Source organism: Alosa sapidissima, chromosome 3 (assembly GCF_018492685.1).
Source record: "Alosa sapidissima isolate fAloSap1 chromosome 3, fAloSap1.pri, whole genome shotgun sequence".
Lineage (NCBI taxonomy): Eukaryota > Metazoa > Chordata > Actinopteri > Clupeiformes > Clupeidae > Alosa > Alosa sapidissima.
The window spans coordinates 31,110,184-31,128,904 of record NC_055959.1 but is presented as its reverse complement, the minus strand read 5'-3'; the positions used below and the strand labels follow the sequence as shown (position 1 = coordinate 31,128,904).

The following is an 18,721-nucleotide window of genomic DNA, read 5'->3' as shown; positions in this document are numbered from 1 at the left end:
AGTGATTTTGTGTGCTCCTGTTGTACAGTAGGCTACATCTGTACATGTATGGCCTTATAAACAGCGGATCTGTGTTCAAGAGAGTTCAAAGAGTCCGCACATATTTAGTCTACTGTGGTAGGCCTAAACGTCAATCGAGGGTGCAAAGTGATGACGGATCAACATCGGAGTTTGGCATTGACTCAATGAAGTTATATAGGCTAATGTTAATTGGCAGAACGATTGAACATGGTCTGTTACATCTATATGATGATAAACTTGAGCTAGCTAGCGACAGTTACAACTAACTAAGCAAGGAGATGGTTAACATTAGGGCTGTCAGCCATAACGCGTTAATCGCGATGCGATTAGGCTAAGGACCAAGCATAACGTGTAACACTCCAACAACCTTAGGCTACCTCTATTAGATTTATCAATTATTGCACGAAGCACTTTACTGGACATAGCACTTATGGGGTTTTCTAGGGGGTATTTATGGGGAGCTTAATTAGGTACAAAGTAATGGTTGATTCATAGGGCAGTGGTTTTCAAAGTGGGGGCCGCGAGGGGGTGCCAGGGGGGCCTCAGCAAGTTGGAAGGAAAAATAGAAGCAACAAATAAATACATTTGAAAAGTTTAAAATATACCTATTACTATGAGGATTGTTATACAATGGCATTATAATGTGACGCATATCTGAACATTAGCTATATTTCCCATGATAATGACTTGAAATACTAGTAGAGTGATAGCTCTCATATAGCAGAAAGCCCCAAATACAATTTTTACACACTGTATATGCTCCATCGCAAAGTGCTTGTGGCTAAAATAATTATTACGATTAGCTTAATGTATTTTTACATTTGCCGTAGTGTTGTCGATGGGTTTAATAACACAAATTTTACACCGTCACTTGTTCTGTTATCAACGATTCTCTTTGGCTGCTAATATTTTGACTCTTTGATGCACCGTTTCTTGTCCTCAAACTAACACAGACACTTCCTAGTAGGCTAGGCTTCTGTCTTCCTTCCTCCTGTAGTCATGAAGATAATAAACACCAACGCAGTTCTGAACTCGGTTGGCTGAATGGGCGATTTAGGCTACTTTAAAAAAAAAAAAAAAACCTCCCTGTCGGCTCAGTTGACATGGAATTAAAATATCACTAAAACACCTCAAGTTTAAGATATAATCTACTACGACATGGGTTGGCAACAGGCGGCCAAAGCTGGCATTATTTGGCCCAGCCAAATTATTCTGACAGTCCATTTTTAAAATATTTTTTTTTTACAATATCGATTTACATATAGCCTAGGTGCTTAAACAAATATGAGAAAGAACACCAGAACACACTTGATCCTGCTAGTGTAACGGAGGCGAACTAAGCTAGCATGCTAATCACACCCCTAACCTTAAGAATGCTTCTAACCACTGAGTTGGAAGTCTGGGCTTTTAGCTCAGTGGTTAGAGCATTCATTTCTCATGCCGGTGTGTGTTGAGGTGGCGGGTTCGAGGGCTGTGAGCGGCGGACGAATTACGACCTCGGTTACAGTGGATCATAGGAGTGAGGAGGCGAACTGAGCTAGCATGCTAGTTGCGCGTGTAAATCCTCACACCCCTAACCTTAGGAACGCTTCTAACGGCTGAGTTGGAAGCCTGGGATTTTAGCTCAGTGGTTACAGGGATGGGCACAAATACATCAAAATGTATTTCCAAATAAAATACCAAATACCCACCTTAAAAATGTATCATATGAATCAGTGACAATAACTCAAAGACAAACAATCCAAATGGATGACTTATTTAGAAATTTAACAACTTAATTCTCAATACCAAAACAATCAAAAGAACTGTGTAATGTACTGAGACAGAGTTACAGAGACTAGAATATTGTTTTTTTCTGCCGGATAACAAGCATCTCTGAAATCACCACATTTCAGCCCTCTAGGTCACTTGATATGAGTTAGAAACACAACTGAGACCTAGCACCAGGTCTTGTGAAGCTGTGTTCAAAAGTAGATCAATATAGAATGAAAATATGAGTACTTTAGACCATTATTTGCCAAAGTATGCTCATGCGTTTTGTAAAATGCCCCATGGAAACTCTCCATAGGACTTTTGGTTATCCAAAATGCATACTGACAATGAAATGCTTACTGTCTATGAACCCCTTTGTGTAGAAGCATAATCTTGATCTCAAATGAAAGGTAACACTGTGAAGTTTCATGCTTGTATTTGAATTGTACTTCAGGGGTTTTGATATGGAATGACTACACTAAATATGGAATAATTACACAAAAATATAAATCTTTGCAATTTCTATTTCAATTCAATTGGTGTGTATAAGATGGACTATACATCTGCACAACTAATATTGGATAAAATAACATGATTATTCAATTTCTATGGATTCCTGTGAATATTTTAAGACCCAATATGCTATATCTAGAATATTGCTAAGGATATACACTGCAGCTAGAATGTAGGGAAGCACCGGAGGAGGAGGAGGGCATTTTTGGATTAAATTTAAGTGAGACATAGTTAGATTAATCTGACAATGTAAAGCACTACACATATTTTACATGAAAAAGATTGTCAGGTATTGATTCCCAAGAGTCCAAGCTTTCAAATGATGTACAATATGACTATGCTACATAACAACCGGATGTCTAATGTAAATACAAAAATAAAGTAAAAATAAAAAAAATAAAACCAGGTTGTCACATTAATACCATCCAATCAGTTAAGCCAATTAGAAGCCAATAATTATCACATTATCAATCATTTCTTATTTAAAATGTGTACAATTGGAAATGTCCTTGTTTGAGGTATCTTGTCAAATTACCATAGCACTGAAATATTTCACAGGTCAGAGAACAAATTTAAAGTGTAGAAAAAAACTGTAAAACAGAAAAAAGGAAAGGAAAAAAGCAAACTCAAGTGTTGCAATCTAAGCTATTTTTATTTATTATTATTATTATTATTATTATTATTTTATTCTTTAGGTTTTTCATGTTTGGAACATTTGGAATAAAAAAAGGTTTTATTTAATAAATTTTTCGTTGGTGTCAGATTATTATTGGTGATGAACACTGGTCGGTAAGGCCCCCTAGGATTTTTTGCTTAGGGCCCCCACAGACTCTATCATCTCTGGCTACAAATCACTGACTTTGTTTAGTAGCCTGTGGAGATTTTTTGTAAATATTATTTTAACATTTCTCCTGTCTTCAAAACTATATATAAAAAAGTAATCGTAGGGGAAACACTGCTTTGCATGACCAAGAAAATACTCACTTTGTACATGAAGTTGTTCATACTTAATATCAAATAATTTTACACGTAATAGTTACTAATAGCACAATGTAATCTTACACCACCAGGCAACTTCAGAGTACACCCAATGCCTTCAAATCCAGTCCTTGAACAAGCAGTGGAAACCATCAGACGAGAAGGTGGGTCGTTTTTCAGTTAAAACAGCACTATGCACGTTTTTTACCTTAATATAACAGCTTCACAGTCATTTTGATGGTAAAAAACTTGCCATAGGGAGAATCATGCACCTAGCAAAGCTGGCAGCGGCCCGCAGTTGGAAAACCAGCCTTTCGATTTGACAGTGACAGTTTCCCAATGTCTATGTCGTATGTCTAAGTAGTTCACGGAGTCCATCTTAACGAACGTCTTAAGGTTTTCGGACCATTTCCTGAAACCCTTGTTGGTTAAGAACATCGGGAAAACTCGATTAACAAGATAAATGAGTGGTCTGGGCCCGGTTCCCCAATAACGATAGATACATGCACTTACAAGGGTTTTCTAAGATTCATCTAAGATGATTTGTTTGATTTTTCTGACTGTTTCCCGAACATGTCCGTAGTGTGAACGTGTGTGCTCTGCTCTTAAGATGCTCTTCAATATGAAAATAAAAAACTTTGACATCTGCATGTAAGAATCCCCAGTAGGCTATAAACCACACACAGAAATAATAGTAATTATTTAAGATTAGATTGTTACACTGTTTTTATGTTTGTTGCAAGATGTAGGCTATGAACATTAGGCTTAGTACATATGTCATGCCTGTTCTTTGCTACTTGTGAGAGTCCTACTGTGTGTGCTGTCTGCGCAATAGTGTTTTGGGGTGTCACTGAAGAAGTTGTTTGAAGATGAGTTTTGTGTTTTGAGTTCTGTGAAAATGGCAGGAAAATGTGTGTGATGGAAAGGGGTGTGGCTGAATTCATTAGATGCGGGAACTCTAAACTAAAGGATCAAGTGGAAAGAATAATATGTCAAAAATTTCATACGGTTCTAGAGATATGAGAAAAAATGTAAATTTGCTTGTTATGTGCCCCCTACGATCAGAAATGGATAATTTTTTGTTTTGTGAGATCATGTATTGATTTGGGACCTATTGTGAAAATGTAGTGTCTGGTCTGGCGGCTGTTTTCATTATAAGCCACACCCCAAAAGTTGATTGACACTTAATTTTGAAACCAGGCGACAAATCAAAAATTGCAAAAATGTCAATCTGTTAGGCTAGGTCTGTAAATGATGTGTAGCCTACTGAATTCTGTGGGAATCGGAACAAATGGATGGATCAATGAACAGGAGGAGATGGATTAGTTTCGCTTTTGAGTTTTGTGAAAATGGCGGGAAAATGTGAATGATGGAAATGGGTGTGGCTGGATTAATTTTCTAAAGAGATGTTGTAGGCTACATTGCGCTGCAGACAAATGGCTCCATAACACCGGGGATGTCAATTCCGATAACATAGCCTAAATAGTGCAAATAACTCAAGTCGTTATATTGTATTAGTTGAGATTTCTTTATTTGGGAAATCCACATTTTCTTCTGGAGATAAACTTATGCTTGTCTGTGGCGCCTGCAGGTGTATTGCCGTATGCACTGTGTGTAGCCTACCATCAGCTACTAGAGAAATAATTTCCCGTGTGTATATTCACTCCAAGTTGGCCTACCATAACTTCCCAACTCTGTACTGTAGCCCATAAACTGCAGGCCAGTAGGGTATTTATATTTTTCTGTCAAATAACCAAATGCATTTGTTTGACTTTATGAAGCAAAATTATGCACTAGGCTACTTGGAACGCACACATTTTGTTTGCGCAGGAGAGAGTTCACACAGTGAACAGTTGTTGCTGGTTACCAGCAAACAATGTTAAGCTAATTCACTAACTCAAGGTGGAGGCAGCAAAGCTAGAGAAGTTATTTCAGATGGGCAAGAAGGTACATTTTTATGGATGTCAAAACGTTAGCATCACAGAAGCTGAATTATCATGCTGAATGATTCATAAGTATGCTTTACTGATGTTAAAACAGGCACACTTTCATACACAATTTAAAATTAAAGTAAACCAAAGGTAAATTTAGCCTTTTTAAGGCTGTATAAAGTTGACCAAATTAATATAGTCTGTAGTTAGGTGTGCATAAAGTAGCCTAGGCTACTTTGTAGGCTACATTATTAGCTGACCAGTGCACAAACGTTTCATTGCGGGGAGGGGGGGAATAACATTTATTCCTGCAGGAGCCCTTGTGTCTGTGCCAAGGGTATTGGTGTTGTGTTGTGGCTATGTTGTAAGAATGTGAAATGAATATAACAAGAGGCTTTTGCGTAATAGGCAAAGAAGAGAGAACTAACGATAATGTGCCTTTACTATAGTGGAGTTTGTGAAACAGAAACAAGAGGAAAATAGCGATGTTTAAATTGTAGCCTAATGCACTCTTGCACTAGCCTAGAAATCTAGATGCATCCTAGCGGCAGCAAATGTAATTTGAACAGTAATAATAGCAACTCTCCGTTTGCTTGCGAGCTGGAAAAATTAAACTTCGATAGGGCCAATCACATCGTGTATTGAGATGTTAGGCGGGCTTAACATAATGATTGATGGCAGAGTTGCAACGGTTTGGCTTTAATTCCCTGCTACTTAAAAACAAAGATGATGCCGGATGTTGCTGTTGGCGAACAACGTGACACGGGTTAACTTTTTTTTTTTAAGTTGGCAAAAGTTTGAAGTAGCCAACTAGCTCTGCTGGTGGGAAAACGAATGGGACTCATAGCGCTGTCTTATTGCGTGCAGACAACCGATTATCCTGCCCCTCGGACTGAGCACTGCCAACGGTGAGTGCCCAGACCCTATATTTTAATGTGGGTCTGGCTCAGTGTTGCTAGAAATGTTGAAGTATCGTACCAAAACCTCAAAATTATCGTTTTTTGAGAAAAATGATCGTACACGAACCAAACGCATAAAATAGCTTCCAACAATTTTATTTTGCAAATAATTTTACAACCAATTTAAACAAGCTGTGTAATACGCTCACACTAACTGGAGGAAGTCTGGCTACCCAACTTTTTTGGCCAAAGTGCAAAAGATATGCCGACAGTCCACATTTTGAACTAGACCATAATTAAATTATGATTATGATAATTATGAAAGAAGTGCACAAACAGTAGTGTAGTGTTGACGTGCGGGCGACACCGTGTGGTGCCTGTGTGTGTGTATATGTGCTTGCGTGCAGGCAGGTGAGCCTGCAAAACATAATATTAAAATACCTCCAGTGATTGACATAGCCTATTTTCGAGTAATAACTTGAGTAATATTTTCTAATAACGAAAATCTGTGCAATTATCTTCCCGTAATTGTCATACTGTTGTTGTACAGTAACTGGATTATCGTGTTAGCTGGTGAAGATGGCTGACTTTGCAGCTGGAGTTAACGTAGCAACCTCCTTCTGTTGCATATGTGTTCAGCCTGCCGTTCACATCTGTTTAGTTTAATTGTAAATGTGACGCTCCATTGACAAAGGTTTACCACACAATATGCCAGCATTTGAATTTGAATTGATAAGGTCTGATCTTCCTAATGTTGTAAAGGATAAACCGACATGATTTTGCAATTGAAGTTACATGCTCAGAGAAGTTAAGTCAGTTATCAATGACAACGCCCAAGTTATGTGCCGATGTAGTTGGGGCCAGTGAAGATGAGTCGAGCTGGATGTTAATCTGTTGGGGAAGCTCAGTTTTTGAGAGAAGGTGCTGATCTTTCATCCAGACTGAAATATCCTTAAGGCATGCAGAAATCCTATGGAAAAAACACTAGTCATCAGGTGGGAAAGATAGGTAAAGTTGAGTGTCGTCCACATAGCAGTGATAGTCAAATCCATGAAAGTGAATGGTCTCACCTAAGGAAGTGGTGTAAATAGAGAAAAGCAGGGGCCCTAATACTGATCCCTGAGGCACACCTTTGATACCTGTCCCTGCCAAGACACGTTGAAATAACTAGTAGGCTTCTGCATGGTCCTCCTCCTATAGCCATGGAGATAATAAACACCAACGCAGTTCTGAACTCCCAGTTGGCTGAATGGCGCATTTTACTTAAAAAAAACCCCAGCTGGCTCAGTCATGGGTTAGAAACGAGTTTAGAAAAAAAAAATTGGCATAGTTCCAGGTCACCGGCAGGTAGACGCACACTAAGAGCGGTCCACAGAGATTTTGTTCATTTTTAGACTAGGCTCTTTCTTTTATTGTCTATGGCTAGGCTATGAGCGAAATCTGGGGAATGGAATCCCAAAATATTACCAATTGCGGTCAAAACACTGTTTTGTTCATGCATTATTAGCCTATGGTTAGCCTTCTTAATTATATCATGTTATTTTACTCATATCCAGTGAAGTTTCAAATTTTGAGATTCGAGACAAATAAAAGCTACAAGGTAATCAGCTCAGATCAGTGGAGAACTACTTTGGGGGGGAAAACTCAAGAGGGAAACAAATTAACGTTAGACAGAGAATTCGTTGCGAAATCAAAATGGATTTGGAGCTTCATGCAGCCTTACACAGCTCTCATAGTCAAGTTCAAGTTGTTTATTGTCATGTACTCATAAAAGGAATTATAAGTAACGAAATTCTTGTGTTCAAGAGCCAGCTCAACTTTAAAGAGTAAATTAAAAGTAGGCTATTCATTAAAAAGGTAAATATTCTGTGTGTGTGGGAGGGGGATGAGTCACTGTACAATGTCATTTTTGGTATGAAGATGATACCCTTATGGAGTAGGTGCTTGCGTGTCCACCGTCTAGGTTTGTATATAAATTAATATTAAGTGAAACATACACGTAAATGGGCAAACTAGGACACGGGAGGTAGGCCTTCTGATTATTAAATGTAGTCACGTGTGGAATGCTGGTTGTTGTTATAGAATGTTGGGGGATAATAGGCTCCAATTGTGACATCACAATGCAAAAGGAGAGAGGGGGAGTGAAAGCGGACCTCGGTTTTTAAACATCAGATTGATTGAAGAACAACACACTGTAACAATGCCAACAATTAGATTAACAAGTGAACACAGGAACTCTGACTTCCATTATCGGTTGACAGATTTACATAGACAAACAGCAGGCGCTGTTCAATTTCTTCAGGGCAGTGACTTCTACTGCCCTACCAGAAATGAAATGTAACGTTACAGTAGGCCTACAACAACCACGGATATGATCAACGAGATCTTTGCGCTTTTTTCGAAATCTTTGCAAATCATACAAAAATGTAACATGATTGAGTACTTTGCTCACTGATTACAATAATAAACAAACAACATTTTATTTAAAAAAAAAATATTTTGTGGATCTTTTTTCTAGTGGATGAATCTTTAGTAGGGCTCTGCCCCTCCTGCCCAAATGAACGAGCTGCGCCTGAATGGAGATACGAACTAGGCTTTTCCTGTTTGTCATGTCATTCATTGAAATGTGCTGTAGGCCTAGGCTACATTTTGCACATGCATTTGCTCATATGTCTTAATATGAAAAGTTCCTTATTTTCAAATGAACTCAAAGATAATGAATATATGGAGTATTTTTGTTTGTTATGCCCTTTATAATGTCTGTACATTTTGAGCATGCACTTCTGCTTTAGGCTAACATTTATTTCAGTTTAGAAATATAACAGCTATATTTATGAAGAATATGCCTACCTTGTGTTGCCTCTGGCCCACTGCACATCTTTTGAAATTTGATTTGAAATATGAATACACTGATAAGAATTGCTTTAAATTGTTAATTTAACTGAAAAGTATGTGATTAACTATAGAAATTCAGCGAGTAATCAAAAATAGTTTGACAGCCCTAAATCGTATTGCTATGAAACTTGCTGTGACATAACTCCATGATGTTTCCATAGCAAAACCACCCTGCTAGACTATGCACCCACATTGCTGCTTGCAGTTATCTTGTATTTCTTTACCCCCCAAAGGTACACAAAGCCAGTTAAATCTGGAACGCTCCAAGAGCAGGATAGGAACCTGTGTAGATTCTGGGACAGTTCCTGATGCATTACCTGAAGATGGGTAAGGCAAACCATGGGACCTCGAAGGTCCTTCTGAAGAAATACATCTGTTAGATTTCTATCAAATATAACATATTAACAAAATAGGTCAAATTAACCTTGAAATGAGACTATAAATGTACTTAATTTTCTGGCTGACACCTTTACCCAAAGAAACTTACAACTTAACAGCATTCTTACAAGGGCCAGTTTCCCCAGAGCAACTTGGGGTGAAGCTTTAACTTTTCTGGCTACTTGATTGCCCAGTTCCTTAGCCACCAGACCAACTGTCTAATATATATAGATTTTTTTCACATCAATTCATAGTACTTCATATCCTTTATTCCAGGGGTTCTCAAACTTGTGTGGGCCGGGGACCCCTCATAGAGTGGAAAAAGGACCCCTCATAATCGCTACACATAAAACTTAATCATAACATAAAAGTTAATCATGTAGCTGTATAGCCTTTTTTCTGTTAGATGCTTATGTTATATGTGTTTTAAAAACATAGAGTGCTAATACCACAATAGTCATGTTAGCAAACTTTGACAGTATGTAGGATTTTTTTTAAAGGATTGTTGTTTGTTTGTCAAATGTAGGCCTATTGTGTTGAACACATAGTGTTTGCTTCACATAACTTTCATTTTGTTGGCGGTTAATTAATAGTAAAGTGTTTTGACGTATTGATGTAACGTATCAGCAGATCAATTGGGCAAATACTGATACTGTAGCATTTTTGGCCATAGGCTGTAGTATAAGACAATTTTATATTTTGTAGCAAACTTTGTCAGGGACCCCCTGACAATGTGCTGTGACCCCTGGGGGTCCCCGGACCCCACTTTGAGAACCAATGCTTTATTCCCCACTTCAGATAGCCTATTCATAAGCCACAAGAAATGCTTCCTTGATATTGTATTGGCAAAATCAAGCAGAAAATCCTCTTATACAACTCTCAGTTTGTTTGCGCTGAGCAAATGTCAAAAGCATTTATCAGACACAGCTACTACACTGCAAAAACTGCTTATCTAACAAAGTGTTATTAATCTTATATTAAGATGAAACATTCTAGCTGGTCTTGTTTTTAGTATAAAAAGACTCACTTAACACTAAAACAATACCAACTAAAACATTTTATGCTAATATAAGATGACTTGGTTAGATTTGATTTTTTGCAGTGCAATTTCACCAGGAAACGCAACAAAGAGGTGATGGGAATGAGATATTCCATTTTCAAACAGTTTTCCTGGTAGAGGACTTGTTACATTATTTGGCTATTATAAATTGTGTGTGTACAAATAATTGGGGTAGTTACTCAGAAGATTTAATATAATGTGTAAATGTAATACAGAAAGCCACCAGTCACCATATAAATTTGCCTTTTTCAGGCCATCTTCAGATGTCCCGGATATCTTGGCTAGAAGGAAGATTAAACCAACCCTCTCAGACCCAGATATCCCCTAAGTCCAGTGACACAGTGTTTTTCTTTTCATTTGGTGTACACCACATTGTAACTCACCATAACTTTAGAAACCTTGTCATTTATTATTTATGTCTGCCTTGTTAACAAACAAGTATTAATATGAAGTAGTTCAAATAAGCTAAATATCATTGCTAATCTCTGCATCGCTAATATCTGTCAATGTAAAATGTAATGTTAGAAAATAGTAATTAAAAGCTGTTTTAAAAATCCTTCTGTTGTGAATCATTGCACACACAGACATTTTACAAAGCCTTAACGTACAGACTATAGATATTCTCTTCTTTGTTCAGTGAAATGTACTTCCTACATTTCTACAAGGCAGGACTGTCACACTCTCTCTCTCTCACACACACACACACACATGCACGCAAACACACACATAAACAAGCATGCGCATACCCACATAAACACACCCGCACACAAATAAACAAACACACACACTCAAACGCATGCACACACAGATAAACACACATGCACTCACACACATGTACGCACACACAGATGCATGCACGGTCACACACACATGCATGGACACACACAGGCACGCACACACTCACATGCACGCATGCACCCCCACACACACACATAAACACACCCACATGCACACACACATACTGTACACTCACACGCAGGCACACAGGAACACACACGCATGCACACACATAAACACACACACAGGCATGCACACACACATAAACACACACACCCCCCATTACCCCCCCAACACACACACACACACAGAAGCACACTATACACAAATGCAAACACACACATGCACATGATCATTTACATATACATAAGTTGCAAGAGTAGGGGATGGAGTAGGTGATGGAGACAAATTGACGAGCGTGATTTATTGTTGTGGCGAGAATATGCAGGACTGAGCAGCAATCCTGTTTTGTATCACTATGCAGTACATCTAGTTTTATAAACTAGATGTACTGTACTATTTTATCCATAGCGACTTGCATGTCATCTACAAGGGCCACAGTCCACAGAGCAATTAAGGGCTAAGTGCTTTGCTCAAGGGCACCACTACTGCTACCCTATTTGCATACATTTCCAGGGACAGGAAATGGCCTCTCTGGAAGTATCTTCGTAATCAACCATCTTTGAATGAACCCTTCTTTTTCAGTGAGCTTTTTCTTTGGCAGTTTGCAAACGGAGTGCATTACCACCATCTGCTGGACTGAGGTGTAATGGCAAGTGTACCCCTCAGCCTCGTTATGGCAGCCGGATGAATAAGGTGAATTACCCCAGCACAAGTGTTTCAGTGGAAATGTCTAATTTTTCAGGTTTGATTTTTTTTATTGCTGCTATGACGTTTTTGAACATGCCTCTGTGACAACACTTAGCTCTACTGAAAAGCCTGAATGACTATGCTTACTATTAACTACTTCAGTAATTTCATTGATTTAAAAGTCATTATGGCATTGTTCAAAATCACATTTTAATAATTATGCATTTTTCATCACAAATACTTCATGTTCTGTTTCATCAGATGGCATTTATCATGGTTAATAAACAACTTTGTAGATGAATTATTCCCAATCCTCCATATTAATTTCTTGCTGAACGTATCTAATATTTACAGATGTTTTGTAAAAGTAGATTAACTGGCTTTGGGCTACTCTGTTTTCCATGGCCATTAAAAACAACAATATGACAAATATATGTCAAAATAAACAAACAAACAAACATGCACAAGTCTAAACCCTCTTTTCAAATCCTCTATGCCTCTTCTGCAAAAAAAAAAAAACATTTGTTTTTTTAATAGCACCTTTTACATGCAGATCACCTTACCAAGGGAAAAAGGCTGGACAAAAACATATGAAAGGGTTTTGATGTGTATCAAATTGTTCATTGCTCTTTGAAGTGAGGGTACTCCATCACCCTTTCTTTAAGTTGCCCTACAAGGGCAATGTACTTTCCACATTAAAAAAAACTACAATAAAACAATAATAAAAATAATACATCAGCACACTCTCTCTATTGGATTCCTCAAAAATACAAATCATACATGTTGTAGGTGGTAATGGTTTGTCTTCCTGTACAGCATGGTGAGATGACATGGTACTTTTTAGCCAAGAAAACAGACAGGCCCCACTTCAAACCCAAATCGCTGGTTAGGATCCCCAAAGTCATTCAGCATGATGTCAATAATTGGTACTTGATCAATTCGTGGGGTGTTTATCTCCATTACTGTCTTAGAGTACCCTTGTCGAAGCTGAAAGAGGAAAGAGAGTAGTGCATCAACATTTTTGAATAGCTCAAGTGAGTTTTAGTAAGTACAAGTAATGTGACGTTGTAGTATACAAGGATACAAGGATACAAGGAAGTTTATTGTCACATGCATATAGTTACTGGAAGTAAGAAATGCAGTGAAATTATGTCTGGTGTCAGCCTATTTGTGCATTAATGGGGGGGGGGGGGGGTATGGATGTTATATTGCTGTGTGGATGTCTTGTGTAAGATTACCGAGCAGCCATCAGAGAGGGTCTTGATGAAGGGATTGTTGTCATAGGACATCTCTTCATCATTGGAGCCAAGGAATCTGACAGCCTTGTCATAGCTATCAGTTTTAGCATCATACCATGCAACTGACTGGTGGCACATATAGGTAAAGTTCTGTCGAGCAGATGAACTTAGAAGTTTTAGGAAATTCATCTGAACCAAATTGATGGTGTTCTCCGTCACATCCACATAGGACAGCTATAAAATAAGAGAGGATAGAATAAGAGAGGATACAAATGTTTTATGGTGTTTTATAGCACTATGTATCAAAGTATACTTATGTGTACTTCATAAATACACTTAAATATTCAACATTTCTGGGTATGTTGAGATGATACTGGAAACTCTAAAGTCAAATAATCTCACAATAATTTAATAATTAATTCAGTTTTTCATTTCAATGAAGTGGATATCTCTCACACTCTAGCCCAACGGTGCTCATGGAGCAGGACCTCAGAATAAATAGCAAGTTTTGGGCCACTTCAAAAGACTGAACCCATGGAAGGACCGGAGGACAGGAATAGTTTAACCGAGCTTTAATGGTGCTGGTGACGGTTTGATGCAGACAGCGTCAGTAATGGCTCTGTACAGAAATTATATACCATTTACCCCTACCACACACAAGTGCATTGGTTAATTATAGAGGATAGGGTACATCAATTACCCTATCACAGAGGTGTATCAACACTCATTTAGTTACAAACTTAGGGGCCTATTGTGCACCTGGTGCAAGGTGGCGCAAAGCGTGACGCAAGACTTATTCTTATCTTACACTCAATAAAGTCGATCGACATCTAGCTCTGCCACCAATCAATCGTACGCTCAGACCAATCCAAACTTTTCTCATCTGTTGTTCCTCGTGGAACACCCTACCAGTACCTAGAGCAGGGACATCCCTCTCCATCTTCAAACAACTCCTAAAGACCCAGCTCTTCAGAGAATATCTCCTCTAGTAGCACTACTTACCACTAGCCTTACTAATTCTAGCACTTTTCACCTGATTAGAACTGACACTTGACTGTATGAAAATAGCACTCACTGCTGCACTAACTTGTGCTTATCGTACTCTACCTTTAAACTGTTTACCGTGTTGTGAGTCGCTTTGGTTAAAAAGCGGCAACCAAATGTAACGTAATGTAAAGTGAGGAATTTTTCGCCATGTGCTCCACTTTTATTAAACCTTGTGCCCAGGGGTGTGGCAATTAACAACATAAGGTGTGTGGTCTGGGACATGATCCAAAAATCGTTATATTACACTGTGACGCCCCTCTGCTCCCCCTACGGGCCGTCTGCTGTTTTCCGTGGTGGCCACATGGGCAGGTTGCTGGCCTGCAGTGGGGAGACCAATTAAGGGAGATTGGCCTCACCTGGTGCCGGAGAAGACCTATAAATCATCGGCATCCCTTGTATCACTCTCTCTCTCTCCCACCGTTCATAGACATCTTTTTGACACACAGCACTGCAAACCACTTCTACTCACTTACATATGACCAACATGTCCAACATACATCCACACACTTAATTTTCACCCCCGACATATCATTTATTTTAGCCTACTTTAAAATAAATATAAATATCCTTAGGATTTTTATTTAGTCATACGAACATTATTGAAGTAAGTAACCCCTCGTCAGTCAATAGAGAAAGTAATATGAAATCAATAGATTACATGACGATACTTCTCCGTTTCATAAGTTTATTCACTCTCTAAATAAATTAAGGCAACCCAGAAGCTCCTGAAAGCAATCTATGATGAAATTGTTTCCATGTATAAATGCCAGCCCCGCCGTATTGCACTAGCCTCACATTGCACCCGTCAAAACGCAGCCAGCGCGCATTATGGACGCGTCATCGGAGACCCTGAAATGACTGTTTGCACAGCAAATTAGGAGTAAATGGAGGTAACTCCTGTTCCTCACTGATCGTGGTTCCTGATGTCTGTTCAATGATATTTTCCCAAATATTAATAGCTCAGGCTACTTCAGCCAATCGGTTACACAGTTTGCTAATCAATAAACAAAGCCTAGTTCACGTGTTGATTTAGACCTACAATAAAACCCATCTCTAAAATAGGCACTGCATTCTAAGTTTTTTATTCTAACTTAAAATAGCTGCGATCCACCTGTCATATGCGCCCCTCACTTGTACTGGGTTGATGCCACCGAAAAATCTCACAGGCACACCTTTCTGGCTACGCCAGTAGCCTATTTTTTTTGTTTGTTTTAATTAGCCTAGTCGCCTGTTGTAGTTTTAGTGGTCACCTTGCTATTTTATAGTTGTATCAGGTAGCTTAGTTGACTTTACATTCTCCTATGTGGGCCTACACTTCAGCCATTTGGAACAGAAGAACACACCAGAATAGGCCTGTTTAGTCAGCAGGATTTGATGGCCGCATTCCTACACTTATAAAATGCAATTCAAAGCGGAAGTAATCCAAGTATTCAGAATACTAACGTAACGGAATACGTTACAAATTACATTTTTGGGCATGTATTCTGTATTCTGTAACGGAATACGTTTTGAAAGTAACCTTCCCAACACTGGCTATACTCTGCTAGACACAAACAGATTTTAGTAACTTTAGTACTTTCTGCTCCAATTCCTGGTATTTTTCACTGTCAGTGACAAACAAAAATCAAAAATTAAATTACACTGGATAGTTCACATGGCCAGCAAGATTGCTGGACATCAGTTCAATTCTCTGACCACAATCTGCGAATCCATCCTTTATTTACTTTTTTTAAACACGCTGCTATTTATTTGAACGCTGAACTGTAGGCTAAAAGTATAGCAATAAGCCCAGGTTCTGATGTGTGACATTTCAGACTACTCATGTCATTTAGTAGGCAAAATCAGTTAATAAGCTTAACATTATTTGTTGACATCAAACATGAGGAGGAGGCGGAGCACCCGAGTTTACCGGGCTGCAATTACCCTCTAGCATGCCTACTGCGTATAGCATGTCAATCAAGACAATACACAAACACACAAGCTATTTTTATTGTTGTAATATTGAATGATTTTACGAACAAAGCCGTGAAAAAATGTAGGCCTACGTACAGGATTAGAGCTCCAAGTTTTTTCTTTTTTTTTGCGATCACAAATGATGCCGCCCTCGGCAAGATGCCGCCCTGGTCAGCTGCCCATACTGTCCATATAAAAAAAAAACTCCCCTGATTATGAGCCATAGTAGACCTAGTCACCTAGCTATTTGAATGGAATGCGTTTCAGTCGGCTCAGCATATCATGTGCTTCATGTAAATGCTTGGAAAATGAACTATTGAAGACTCACCAAATCCATTTTACAAAAGCAAAGTAGTCTTTATATGCTTGTCCATGTTTCAAATCACATTGACTGCAGCCTATGTTAAAGAGCCCTCCCACCAATCTGAGTTTAAAAATGGTCAGTAATGGGAACCACATAACCTCACAAATCACAACCTCCTGTAGCCTCGTCTTTGTTGCCTTCGTGATTTCCTTTTAAAAGTTTATTAAAAGGAGATAGGCCTACACAATGACATGCCAGCTGGAAGATTCCAGCTGGCTTGTCATTGTGTATGTCCAGATTATCTGCCACTCTCTTTTTCTCCGTCCTGCGCGCACAAGATGTGTTCCCAATTAAGTGGAGTGGCCTAAGTAAAGTTAGATCTGCTACGTGGTGGAGATTAAGAGCACCCAAGAAGTATCATCCTTGCATGTAACGTAGTGCACGTTATCAAGGAAAAGTGAAACGCAGTTTGCAGTAAATGTGGCTAAATGTGGGTGCCCCCTCTATCATTTGGTGCCCTACGCACAGTGCGTGATGTGCATGGTGGAAGCGGCGGCACTGAATGTCTATGTCTATCTAGTAAAGCAAGGTTTAGTGGAATCCCTGATCCATATGGTCTCACGTGCAAGCAGATTCCTTCAAATGCACCACTGACTATCAAAATATTGATGCGCTGTTTGAAGTTGCGCTGCTTGCTGTTAGAGGGAAGGACAAATAAGATTCTCATTGGTTTAAAGGATGTTACGCCCAAAACATACCCATGACTGATCAAGAAACATAAGAACAACCCTTTCGCGGCCAGCATTTGATCACAAAATCACGCCATTAAATTAGTGAATATGAACTGGCCACGCCTTTAATCTCTATAAAATATGCGCCACTTTGCGTTTGGCATTACATTTTTGAAGTCTTCAACTCCTGATGTCACCTTTCAAAGTAGTCAACAGGTTTGTGTTTGATGGGGTGCTTTGTTTCCATGTGGCATTTTCTCTCACGTGGTAACAATTCAGTGAACACTGGGGTTTCTGTCCCATTTTGTCTCAAATTAAGTGAATCAATGTCCTACTTTAAATATTCAGGGTTGTAGCCTAATTTCGTTTACAGCTAAAATGACCTGTCACATAAATATTGTCTATGTCCATGGCAATGACTGACATGAAATAAAGTCTATCAAAATAAAGGTCCAGTGTTATATCTGATAAGGTAGCATTTTAAATGGTACATTTTAATGATGAATCTTGAGAGGGAAAATGTACGTGATGTATGCAAGGACAAAAACAAATTCATGTATGCTTACAATTTTTCCACGCTTAAATTCGCTGAACCATGATCCTGGAGATTCTTTTGGCCAAGAAGAAATTCTAGCCTGTTTCAGAAACAAAAAAAAGTACATTGACATGGAATGATGAACATCACATATATAACACATATAATTCACATATTTATTATTTACTTACAAAAAAGTAACCTCTTAAAGCTATTGTTAGAATACCTTATGCCACAGCTTTGTTGAATTCTTGATTTTTCTGATTGAATGTTAGTTAAAATTTTCAATTTGCCCATATATACAGTTATTTGACCATGCAAAACGTATACAACAATCTGGACAGAAAGAGCAGACTGATTACAAATATATATATATATATATATATATATATATATATATATATATATATATATATATACAGGGCTCTAGACTAAATGTTTGCATTGATTGCACTGGTGCGCCTAACTTTTTTATTTAGGTGCACCAGCACAAACTTTAGGTGTACCCAAATTTTGTATTGCGCCGCCACAATTTTAAGGTCACCTTTTTATCTCTCTCCATATACATTCTGTGTCTGAGCTGTTGTTAGAGCATGGTCCGGGAATGACAGTATTGATTGGATTTGGGGCCCCCACCACCTTGACGTCATCAGTAATATTTTGGAATTCATAAACTTTATATATTTTGTTAACTTATAGCAGCCTATTTTATGATCTGCATAATTACTAATAGCTAAAAAATATTTAGTAATTTGAATACTTCATATTGATTTTTTAACTATTACACTTGTCTTTAATTTCATTACAGTGGTGGTGTGTAGGCCTAATTGAGTGCCTGTCACTTTAAGAAAAACGTGAAAGTAATTAGCTTTCATTCTCACGGTGTTAGGCGGTTTAGG

General features: G+C 38.4%; 2 protein-coding genes across 4 annotated transcripts in view; one reads left to right on the top strand and one right to left on the bottom strand.

Moving 5' to 3' along the window:
• The window catches only part of kncn (kinocilin), a 29,257-nt gene extending 18,274 nt beyond the window's left edge, over positions 1-10,983 (top strand). For both annotated transcript variants that reach the window (XM_042086675.1, XM_042086674.1), the window contains exons 4-6: positions 3,357-3,428; positions 9,223-9,316; positions 10,680-10,983. In XM_042086675.1, coding sequence (XP_041942609.1) covers positions 3,357-3,428; positions 9,223-9,316; positions 10,680-10,755 — 242 coding nt within the window. In that variant the 3' untranslated portion in view covers positions 10,756-10,983. The remainder of the gene's footprint in view (positions 1-3,356; positions 3,429-9,222; positions 9,317-10,679) is intronic.
• Positions 10,984-12,158: 1,175 nt separating this feature from the next.
• LOC121705589 (collagen alpha-1(XI) chain-like) overlaps positions 12,159-18,721 on the bottom strand; it is a 126,957-nt gene continuing 120,394 nt past the window's right edge. For both annotated transcript variants that reach the window (XM_042086647.1, XM_042086648.1), the window contains exons 65-67: positions 17,854-17,922; positions 13,253-13,486; positions 12,159-13,001 (exon numbers count right to left, since the gene is read on the bottom strand). In XM_042086647.1, the coding sequence (XP_041942581.1) occupies positions 12,855-13,001; positions 13,253-13,486; positions 17,854-17,922 (450 nt within the window). In that variant the 3' untranslated portion in view covers positions 12,159-12,854. The remainder of the gene's footprint in view (positions 13,002-13,252; positions 13,487-17,853; positions 17,923-18,721) is intronic.